General features: G+C 64.7%; 2 protein-coding genes across 2 annotated transcripts; one reads left to right on the forward strand and one right to left on the reverse strand.

Annotated features, from left to right (window-relative positions):
- The first annotated feature begins 871 nt into the window (after positions 1 to 871).
- DALRD3 (DALR anticodon binding domain containing 3) lies at positions 872 to 6,696 on the forward strand. The gene is made up of 13 exons (XM_082289039.1): positions 872 to 2,366; positions 2,494 to 2,783; positions 2,867 to 3,138; positions 3,367 to 3,425; positions 3,522 to 3,644; positions 3,769 to 3,839; positions 3,940 to 3,998; positions 4,329 to 4,411; positions 4,510 to 4,633; positions 4,722 to 4,780; positions 4,887 to 5,000; positions 5,223 to 5,291; positions 5,505 to 6,696. The coding sequence occupies exons 1-13, from the start codon at positions 1,983 to 1,985 to the stop codon at positions 5,622 to 5,624; spliced, it is 1,827 nt and encodes a 608-aa protein (XP_082145165.1). The 5' UTR covers positions 872 to 1,982; the 3' UTR covers positions 5,625 to 6,696.
- Positions 6,697 to 6,711: 15 nt separating this feature from the next.
- WDR6 (WD repeat domain 6) lies at positions 6,712 to 10,863 on the reverse strand. Its single transcript, XM_082289038.1, has 6 exons — positions 10,784 to 10,863; positions 8,294 to 10,715; positions 7,916 to 8,011; positions 7,605 to 7,721; positions 7,300 to 7,418; positions 6,712 to 7,218 (listed from the first exon to the last, which is right to left on the reverse strand). The coding sequence occupies exons 1-6, from the start codon at positions 10,848 to 10,850 to the stop codon at positions 6,719 to 6,721; spliced, it is 3,321 nt and encodes a 1,106-aa protein (XP_082145164.1). The 5' UTR covers positions 10,851 to 10,863; the 3' UTR covers positions 6,712 to 6,718.
- Positions 10,864 to 10,885: the final 22 nt, after the last annotated feature.

Below are 10,885 nucleotides of genomic sequence, written 5' to 3' on the forward strand. Positions count from 1 at the left end.
ACCCGCGCTCGCGCTCTCGCCCCCCACGCCCCCCACGCCCCCCATTCCTGCCCACCACCCTGTGCTGGGCGAGAGCCGCGTGTCCCACTCCAACTTCTCCTGGGGCTGGGGCAGCGCCTGGGGCCACACTGGGAAAAGGGGGGTATCGGGATGGGGGCTCACCGGTGCCCATCCTTGTTGCTCAGCCCCTGCACCGGGCTGGGGGCTCTTCTGTTTCTTGCGCCCCAGCAGCTAAAAATAGCAGCTGGCTTCCTGGGAGAGTATGGGGAGCATGGCTGCTTGGCCACAGGGTGGATGTGGTCACCTGCACCAGGGTGGTGCAGGCTGTGTGACACTGCCAAACTTCCTGCCCATGCCAGCTCTCCCTGGCCCCCGCAGCACCCTCAGGGGTGGGCAGGATCCAACCCCTGGAGAGAGATGGCTTTGGAATGACACGATCACTCCCGCTGAGCAGGCAGCCAGAGAGCCATCGGGGATGTCGTGTCTGTCCAAAGCTCTTTCGGCACCTCTGAGAGCCCTCCCCAGGCCGCTGCGCTGCCAGGGCCCACGTGGGCGGCCTGCAGGGATGCTCTAGGGATGTGGACGGATCCAGCCTGGACCCACCTTGAGTGGTGACACAAGGTCCAACAAGTCGCCCTGGCCAGGCAGGGGTCCTGGGCAGCTCCTGTCCTGCGGACAGTCAGCAGTTGGTCTGGTGTGAGCAGCGATTCTCAGATCACCTCTTGGCTGTGGGTGGTGCAGGGAGCACCCCACCATGGCAGGGCTGGGGGATGTGTTCCCACTCCTGCCCTGAGGCTGCAGATTCTCATGGGCTGTGGCCTGCAGTCCCGGGCCTCCAGAGCTGCCTGAGGAAGCCCAAAATGAGTTGTTGTGTTCCTAGAAGAGCCCATGCAGCAGGATCTGCCCTCACCCTGCTCCCCCTCTTTCCCACATGCACACAAGCCCTGGAGGAACCGGTTTGGGCCCTGCGGGCAGAGCTCTTCCCCCCCCCCCCCCCCCCCCCCCCGGCCTCACAGCGAGGGCAGGAAGGGCACGGTAGAGAGGGAGGTCCCTAGCTCCTCAGGGTGCGTGCTGTGGTGGGGTTTGGTGCTTCCTGGATTCCTGCTCCCTGTCGACCAGGCTTGGTGCCGTGGGGCTGGGGGTGTGCTGGGCCCTTGCCCTGTCCCCAGTTTAGCAGTCCCCAGCATGCTTCTCAGGGAGCTGGCCAACAGCGTGAGCCCTCTGTCAGATCTGTGCTGGAGCCATTGCTGTGGAGCAGCTCAGCTCTCCAGATGTAATCAAGACCACGACGGCATGATCTAATCGCTTCCACTTCCTTCTTCCTGGTGCTGATAAGTGGGACGCTGCTCATGTGCTGGACAGGAGTAGCCCACTGGGGCAGGCCTGGGGGGCATCGCAGGGCCTGCACCCACAGCTGCTCATCGCTGTGCCATGCAGAGCCCATGCTGGGAGCACACGGGTGCCGCTGGTGTTCTCAGTCACATCATGTCACAGCCCAGCCGAGCCCTGGGGCTCGTGCTGGACAGGCTGGACTGGCCAGCCAGGGTCTGCCAGTGACACCATGCCACAGCTGGGGTCTGCCTCACACCCTCCAGCCCATCTAAACCTCCCTTTCCACCACTGCTCAGGCTGCTGGACCTGCTCCCAGGGCCCCTCGTTGTCCCCAACAGCCCAGGGACAGCTGGGCCATGCTCTGGGCTGGGCTGTGCCCTCAGCTGGGCTACACTCCCTGCCCTGGGCAGCCCGTTCCTGCCCGGGCCTGTCTGACCCCGACATGGTCTCTGGCTCCTGCTCCCGCTCGGTTCTTGAGGGTTTTAGATCTGGGCACCCCCGTGTTGGAGAAGAGAGGACACCACTCCTGTGCACCTCAGGGTGACACCATGGCCCTGCTGGGGTGAGGCTGAGCAGGACTGAGACCCTCCCGGGCCATTTGGGGTGCCTGGTTGCAGCCTCCGCCATGGTCCTGACCTGACACACCCATCATGGCGGCGCCCGCCACCCGCCACACCCACCATGGTGGTCCCGCGCCCGGTCCCCCAAGATGGCCGCTCTGCCCGGCCAACCCGCCCGCGACCAAGATGGCCGCCCGGGAGCGCCGCGCGCCGCGCCCAACATGGCGGCCACCTGCGGGAAGCGGGGAAGCGAGGCGGGATGTCACTTCCGGTCGCGGTGGCGGAAGCGGCGTTTGGGCTCCCATGGAGATGGGCGAGGGCCGTCCGGGGGTGGCTGCGACGCTGCGGGCGCTGAACGGGGCGCTCGGGCGGCCCGCCGCACTCTGGGTGAAGGAGAGCGGCGCCCGCAACCTGCGCCACCGGGATTTCCTGGCGCCGCGGGCCGCGCTGAGCGCCGCCTTTCCCGGCGGGCAGGTAGGCCGCGGCGGCGCGGGCAGGCATCGGTCGGGAGCGGGGATTTGCGGGAACTGTTTGATGGGGCCGGGGGTGGAACTGTCTTGTGCACGTGCAGCCCGGACCCTTCCTCGCACTCCGTCCGCAGGTGCCCCCCGAGGCCGTGTCGGCGGTGCCGTCGCTGCGGGGCCCAGCAGTGCTGCCGCTGCGGGTTTGCCGGCAGACGCCGGCGGGGTTGGCGGTGCAGGTGCGGCGCCCTGAGGCCTTCCAGCGCCTGCTGGGGCCGCTGCCCGGCCCGGCTTCCCCCGCGGAGGGGGCGCGGACGGGCTGCGTGGTGCTGCACTGCCCGGCCCTGCGCGGCGCCGCTGCCCTGCGGCCCCGCCACCTCCGCTCCGTCCTGCTGGCCGACCACCTGGCCCAGCTGCTGCGCGCCCAGGGGTGAGTGCCTCTGTCCCGCCCTCCTCCCGGCCCCGCGCCGCAGCCTCCGCCGCTCCCACTGCCTGCCTCACCCTCTCTCGCAGGGTCGGTGTCCGCCTGGTCCCTGCCCTCACCGAGGACAGGAGATGGGACGTCCTGCGGCAGCTCCGCATCTGCTGGCCCTCCGGCTCCGGTGGCTCGTCCCTCCCTGACGCCGTCTCGGCCTTGAAGGCAGCGCTAGGCCAGTGCCCCTGTGCCGCAGCCTGTGAGCAGGGGCCGGGCACAGCCGAGGGTGTCATCTTTAAGGTGCACCTGAAGAGCTTCGTGGAGCAGCAGGGCTTGGTGGGCTACGACCCCAATCTAGATGTGCTTCTCGGTGAGCCTCACGTGTACAACAGCTCGGGTGTGGCAGTGGGGGCTGAATGGGTGCAAATAGGCCTGTTTCCTTTCAGTTGTTTTTTAACAAAAATAAGGGGGGGTTGGACACAAATTGCTTTCCCCTCTTATTCCCCTTCAGTCTGGTTTGAGCCTGGGGCAGTCCCGATGGTGTGGGATGGCTGGGGCTGGAGAACCCCATGTCCCACTGTGTCCCTCCTTCTTTCAGTGACGGAGGGGACACTGTGGTCCTTGGCTGAGCTGCAGGAAGCTGTTCTGCAGTGCCCAGTGAGTGACCCCCGGCACTCCCTGCCTCTCGCTTCCCAAATGTCCTTCCCTTCTGCCAGGCAATAGGATTGAGCTCCCTGTTGTGCTCTGCTGCAGGCCAAAGGCCAGAGCAGTTGCTGCAGCATCATACATGTGGTGAACTGTGAGGAGGAATTCCAGCAGCAGCAGCTGGATGTGCTCTGGAGGATTTTGGATCCGGGAGTCCACACAGCTTTGCAGGTGAGCAAGAGCAACCTCTGACCCTCCTCAGTGTGGCCCCCAGCATTGATCCTTGGTTCAGGACTAGGTTTAGAACAGGGCCGGATTTCACTCAGTTCCCAGCCTCAGCCTCTCTGTCTTTCAGAAACACCTTGTCTGTGGGCCAGTGAAGGTGACTAACCCCTCGTCGCCCATTGGAGCAGACCAGTACTTCCAGTAAGTCAGTGTGCAAGGCACCTGCTGCTTTCTCTCCTGCCAAGGCTCCCTGTGGGCCAGCTCAGCCCACAGTGGATGGCTCTGTCTGTGTTTCTCCCAGGCTCCGAAAGCACCAGATGTATGAAGCTTCCGTGATAAAGTATGGGGAGCTTGCACAAGGTGAGAGTTTGCTCTGGGGCTCCATGCATGCATGGATGCTGCTCCATCCCACCTTCATTGCTCCCATGAGTCCACAGCCAGGGCTGCACCCCTGCAGGGTGCTCCTTCTCCCCTCCAGAACTGAGTCAGGTGCTGCCCTTGCTTTGGGAAGGCATCTGTATATCCAGGGCACTGGCGCAGAGCAACTCCTTCTGATGGGAGCCAGAGCCAGTGGTGTGGTGGTCCTCACTACTACCTGGTCCTGGCAGTGGTTTCCTGCCTGGGTGCTGGGGGGTATCAGTACATGGGAATGGAGCAAGCTGTGCATGATGGCACCTATATTCTCCACAGATGAGGCCTGGACAGAGGTGATTGATACCCTGACAGTGGCTGCCATCAGGTTTGAGATGCTGAGCACTGCTCATCGGAGTCAGGTAGGACAGTGGCTTGCATGGAGCCAGGGCTGGCAGGCTGTGGGTACAGAGTGAATCTGTGATGAGCAGCCTGGACTGTGACTTCTCCCTGCCCTCAGATCACCCTGGACCTGGAGAACAACAGCATCTCCACAAAGGGAACGAAGAGCGGCGCCTTTGTGATGTACAACTGTGCCCGGCTGGCCACACTCTTCAGCACCTTCCAGCGGGCTGTGGAGCGGGGTGAGCATCAGCCCCACCACTCTCCTTTGACAGCCACTCCTGGAGTCACAGGTGCTTCTTTGGGCACAACAGTCTCCCTGCTTTCCAGGCACATATCCACCTCTGCCACCAGTGTCTGAACTGAACTTCTCCTGCCTCCGAGAAGAGGTGAGTGCTGAGAGGAGGAATGGGGAGATCTGTGCACCCTTGGCTCTGGTGATGGATGCTACTGGCCCAGGAGAATCTGACACTGAGACACGTAATCCCTTCACAGGGCGAATGGCTCCTGCTCTTCAACTATCTCCTGCCCTTCCCTGAAGTCCTGCAGCAGGCAGCACAGCTGCCCCCACCCTCCACGGGGATCCGGATCACTGCCAACACAGAGACAGTAAGTGCCATGTGCCGTAGCACCCATGGATACTGCTCCAGCAGTCCCAGTCTAGGGCAAAACTCCACACCAGCAGGTACTGCCCACTGGTGAGCAACACAGGGCTGATGCTGACAGAATAGATTGCAATGCCCCTGGGGCAGTTTCTGCTGTGCTTGGGGTGGGTAAGGGCCCAAGAGCAGCCAGAATTCACTGTGCCATGAGAATGTCTTTGCCTTGCAGGTATGCAAGTTCCTGATCCAGCTCAGCATGGATTTCAGCTCCTACTACAACCGGGTGCACATCCTGGGGGTGAGTTGGATGTCCCAGCCTGCAGCCTTGTGGCCCTGCAGTCCTTTTGGGGCTGCACTGCACTTGGAGGGCAGCCATGTGGGGAATGATGCCAGCAGTGTGATCTCCCCCTGCCCCAGCCTCCAAGGGTGCACAGGCAGCAATGCCTGCATGGCCAGCCTGTCGAGGGGCAGTTTGGGCACCAGCCCCAAGCTGCCACCCTTCTCCCTACAGGAGCCGTTCCCTCACCTCTTTGACCAGATGTTTGCCCGCCTCCAGCTGCTGGGAGCAGTGAGGGATGTGTTCCACAGTGCACTGGCAACTCTGCACCTCCCTCCTCTCAGCCAGATCTGAGCAACCCCTGAAGAGCTGTGCCATGGTGTGACAGTCACCTACACACCACAGTTTGTGGGGGAGAACAGGGCACATTCTCCCACCAGGGCAAGGGGCTGCGCCAGTGGCAGGCAGGGCCCATGGTGTTTGGGGATTGGTCTGTGCTCCCTGCAGCTGTGTCCAGTGTGGGACACAGATGCCCCTCCACATCCACACCAGCAGAAGGGAAAAAAGCTTGTGTGGCACCCCAGCAGCTGGGCTGGGAGTATGAGGGAGGTGGCACCAGGGACCAGTCATGACAAAGCCAGACAGACACCAACTTCATTTCCCTCAAAACTGTTTATTGGAGGGAGCTCCATGCTGGCAGGGAGCTCCTGAGGTTCCAGGCTCCCACTGGGCTCTGAGCCAGGCCCCAGTACTGGGGTCCAATACACTTCTTGCTGGACAAATGCTCTGTGTGTCTGACATCAGGGTTCTTTGTCCTCCTTCGGTCTGGCTGTCCTGGATCCTTCTGCTGTGCAGGAACAACCCACGTGGCATTTGTGGGCAGCCACCTCCTCACACCACAGGGTGCTGCTGTGAGGGTCAGCATCCTTGTGCATTTCAGCACCATCCTCAGCACTGGAGGGCCAGGACTATCACACAGGGCTCTGTCTCAGGGCACACAAGGCTGCAGCCCACCATGTGTCACACCAGTGCCTGGACCCTTCCTGGCCTCCTGCTGCTCTCAAGCTACCAGGGCCAGGCCATGGCCTCAGTGCCCTCCCATGCACAGCTCCTCTCTGTGACCAAGACCGGAAAGCCCAGGCATGAGTCCTTCACACCTTGGAGAGAAAGAGCTTCTCCTGGGCAAGGGGGACTGACAACCCCACTTCTTCACTGCATGGGGAGCCCCAGGCTTGTCCAGGCAGGATCACATCTGCCTTCTTCCCTGAGACCACCAGTTTTGAACACCACAGCCATGGCTGTGCTGCCCCTAAAGGAGCCAAACATGCCTGTCCTCTCAGGACAGGACACATCAGTGTGCAGGCTGAAGGCAGGGGCCGCAGTGACAGGCAGAGCCCAAGCTCAGGGTGCCCTCCCAATGCAGGAAGGGACCTCGATATGTCACACACCTACCCCATTACTGGGGAGCCTCTTTGTGGAGGAGGGTTGGAGGGGGCTGTGCCACACAGCATCTCCAGGCCCTGCCCACAGAGCACACAGTAGTACCGCAGCTCGCCCCCGGCCCCTACCACCTCCCAGCAGTCCAGCTCGGCCAGGTCAGGCACATGGAAGAAGGTGCTGCTGAGGGGGACCAGCTCGCCCGGGAGCCGGTTCCACAGTGTCAGACGCTGGTCCACTGAGGCAGAGAGCAGCAGGTCTGGCCGCAGCACCCGGATCCCCGTCACGTGGGCAGCATGGGCACAGGGCCTAGACACCTGCTCCAGCACCTGTAGGCAGGTCCCTGCTGCAGCCTCACCCCTGCCCAGGGCCACCTCCAGCAGGCAGACATGGATGGAGCCATCATCGCTGCCACTGGCCACCAGGTACTGTCCCTCGGGTGTCTTGCGGATGTGGAGGCTGTTCACTCCGCAGCTGTGGGCCATGATGGTGACCAGCGGGGTGTCCAGGGCTGGGAAAACAGGCTCAGTTAGGAGAGCAACTCTCACCTTGGTCAGAGGGAGCAGAAGAGCTGCCCAGCAGCAGCACTCACCCAAGGGCTGCATCTCTCCCTCTGCTTGGTGCAGGGCATCCACTGCGTCCATGATGGGGCCAGTGATGTCCCAGAAGGCAACGCTGCCATCAGTGGCTGCACTGCACAGGAGGTGCCTCCTAGAAGGGGGGTGTAGGGGGAGTCTCTGGCTGCAGCCCTGAGGGTCTCCACAGATCCATGGAAGTGGCAGAACAGCCCCCAGGGATTAACTTCTCCCTTCCCTCCACCTGCTGAGCTGCCATCCCTGTGAGGACAGACATTTCTGCCCACAACCCATCAGTTGCAGCCCAGCATTCTGGGCTCACCTCTCCCCTTCTGCCCATGTGTGCAGGAACGCCTCCACCTTCAGTACACAGCGCTGGTGGTGAAATGACTCTGCCACTAGCACCAACTTCCGAGCAGCCTCCAGCAGCCCAAAGATCCTGTAATGGAGCAGAAGGCAGTTGGCTGTGGGAGAATAGGAGCCCCTGACACCACTGTCCCATTTCCCACCATGCACTGTCCTATGCCCAGCTCAGAGCAGGTCACATCCATGGCAGCAGCCTCCTGTGCGGAGCCCACTCTGCTGCCACCACCAGCTCCATTCTCCCTCTCAGGCCCCATGATGGCTTCTCACCGGACTGATCCATCACTGCAGGCAGCAGCCAGGAACTTCCAGGGTGTTGGCAGCTGCTTGGTGCTGGTCCCAGGCACAACTGATAGGGACATGTACCTGCAGCAAAGACACAACACTCACCAACACCTCTGTGGCTCCATGGAGGGGGGTGGCCCAGGAGAGCAGCCCTGAGCCTTTCCCTAACACCAAAAGCCCCTTGAGGCCCACGGGACACTGTATGCCAGGAATCATATGTGAAGCCACACTGGCCCTGTCTGCCTCTGCTGTGAGCCTGCAGGTGCACAGAGCAAGTATTCCAGTGGAGGCCCATGCAGTTCCCAGCACCCTCCCACACTGTGATCACTACTAACCCTGCCTTGAGCAGTCCCTGAGCATCACCTTGTCTCTGGGTCCATCTTGACAAGCTTGTGCCTGTTCTTCTTCTGCTCCCAGTGCTTGTCCAGACGGTGGGAGGCCACATGGATGACCTGGCAGGCCACAGCACTCTTAGATACTGTGTCCCCAGTGCACAGCAGCTGGTAGCACTCAATCTGTGCCCGGCCACCTGCAGAGAAGAGCAGGGCAGACAAGCCCTCATCACCAAAACCCTCATCTCCAGGTCCCATGGCAAATGCCAATGCCCTCACACTGGAAATGTGGTCACTGAGGCGGGCAAGGGGCATGGCTGCCCGAGAGTTTTCACTGAGCACCAGGACACAGGCTGTGGTGTCCTCACTGCCGGTGACAAACACATTAAGGGTGGCATGGCCGGGCACTTCCATGGCCCCCAGGTGCCGCACACAGGTGATCTCCCTGCCGTGCAGCGATGCCAGCAGCACCTGCTGCTCGCAGGGCTCAGCCTTGCGGTGATACAGCATCACATCCCCGGACTTGATAAAGGCGAACACCTCGGCCAAGGGGCTGCTGTAATAGCTCCAGGAGCGGTGCCCGCCTCCACAGGGGATGCAGTGGAGATTCTCGCCGGTTCTGCTGCTCCACACAACGAAGTTGTCAGCGTGAAAGCCCAGCACAAGCAGGTCCCCATCTGAGGTGAAGCGCAGCTCCTCAATCCACTGCAGCCCTTTGCAGGGCCTGTGCTTCTGCAGGACCTCCAGCTGCTGGTCCTGCAGGCGGAGCTGGCGGTAGACACCATCCCGGCCAGTGCTGTAAATGTAGCCCCTGTGGATGGTCACCGAGGTAACTCCTGTCTTCCCGTGGAGTCCGAAGAGCACTGACAGTGGGGACTCAAGAGGAAGAGCCCCTTTGTGCAACAAGCAAGAGGGCTCCAACTCATTGCTGGAGTCCTCAACGACCGGGTCAGTGCCACCACTGGCAATGTTGGTGCTTTCTGCAGCTGACCCCGAGGAGCTGCTGCAGGAGAAGAGGAGGAGGGAGCCCCGGCGGTCCCCGCAGACAAGGAGCCCTTCCTGGGGCAGGAAGGCGGCGCAGGTGTGCCAGCGCTGCTTGCAGGGGGGCAGCAGGTACCGACCCATGAGCCGCACCCAGGGTGCCTGCCCGGGGCGGTGGGTGACGTCCAGCCAGAGCATCTCCCCGTCGGGCCCGGAGGCCAGAAGAGCAGCAGCGGTGGCGGGGGGCAACCCGGGGCGGGGGGCCCAGCTCAGCCCGTGCACGGGCCCCTCGAACAGCCTGTGCTTGGCGGCGGCCCCGGGCCGGCTCAAGGCGAAAAGGAGGAGGCGCCCGTCGCCGCCGGCCACGGCGCAGAGAGTCTCGTCTCGTCCGTGCAGCGGGGCGGCCGCCAGCACGGCGCGGGGCCCGCTGGCGGTGGGGTGCAGCACCGGTTCCCACCGCCCCTGAGCCGCCTCGAACGTCGCCAGCCCGCCCGTCTCGCCCAGCGCCAGCACCCGCCGCGGCCCTACCAGCAGCACGGCCCGCGGGCGCTCCGGGGCCCCCAGCGCCGCAACCACCGGGAACGCCTCCGGGGCCGCCCGCCGGGGCCGCCAGAGCCGGACGCCGCCGTCGTCGCCGCCCGTGGCCAGGCGGCCGCCGGCGGGGCGCAGAGCCAAGGCGCGCAGGGCCCCGCGGTGCCCGCGCCGCGCCCGCCGCACGCCGCCGCCGCCGCCCCACTCCAGGCAGGCGCCGTCCTCCCCGGCGCTGACCGGGAGCGGCCCCCGCAGCACCACGGCGGCCACTCGCGCCCCGTGCCCGTAGCACACCAGCAGGCAGGCGCTGGCCCCGTCTCCCTCCCCGCCGCCCAACTCGCCCACGGCCCAGAGCCGCACACTGCGGTCTTCGGAGGCGGAGGCGAGCAGCCCCCGCGACGCCGCGTAGCACAGCGCTAGCACCGCGCCCCGGTGCCCGCGCAGCTGCCGCTGCGGGGCCGCCGCCGCCGCCGCCCGCCACACCACCACGGTCCCCGTCGCCGTGCCGGCCGCCAGCGCCAGCCTCGCCCAGCCTACCCCCGCCAGCACGGCGCAGCGCAGCGCCCCGGCCCCGCCACAGCTCGCCCGCCGCAGCCAGCGCCCACCGCCCCGCCACTCGTAGAGCGCCACGGTCCCACCGCCCAGCGCCAGCGCCAGCCGCCCGCCCGCCATCCACCGCACCTCCCACACCCGCGCCCCGAGCTCTCGCGCGGCCCCGCCGCCGCACGCCGCCAGCCGTGGCCCGCCGCACGCTCCGTCGCGCCGCACCGCCAGCACTGCCAGCCAGCGCCCACCGAAGACCGCTACTCGCGCCGCCGGCCCAGGCCCCGGTTCGGCCCGCAGCCCCTGCACGCTGGTCTCACGCAGCACGCTCCGCCGGCCCGCCGCCTCCGCTGGCCCGCTGCCGCTCAGTCGAAACGCCACCACCTCCGGGCCCATACCTGTGGGACACCGCGTCAGCCGCCGCCGCTGGTCCCGCCGGCCGCCCCGTCCCGGTCCCACCGCTCACCCGCCAGCAGCACGTCCCCCGCGAACTCCAGCGCTGTCACCGGCGCCACCAGCGCTACCGACTCCATCTTGGCGGCAGCAGCGCCGCCACCGCTCCCCCCCG

The sequence above is a fragment of the Coloeus monedula genome, assembly GCF_965178545.1.
Source record: "Coloeus monedula genome assembly, chromosome: 11".
NCBI lineage: Eukaryota > Metazoa > Chordata > Aves > Passeriformes > Corvidae > Coloeus > Coloeus monedula.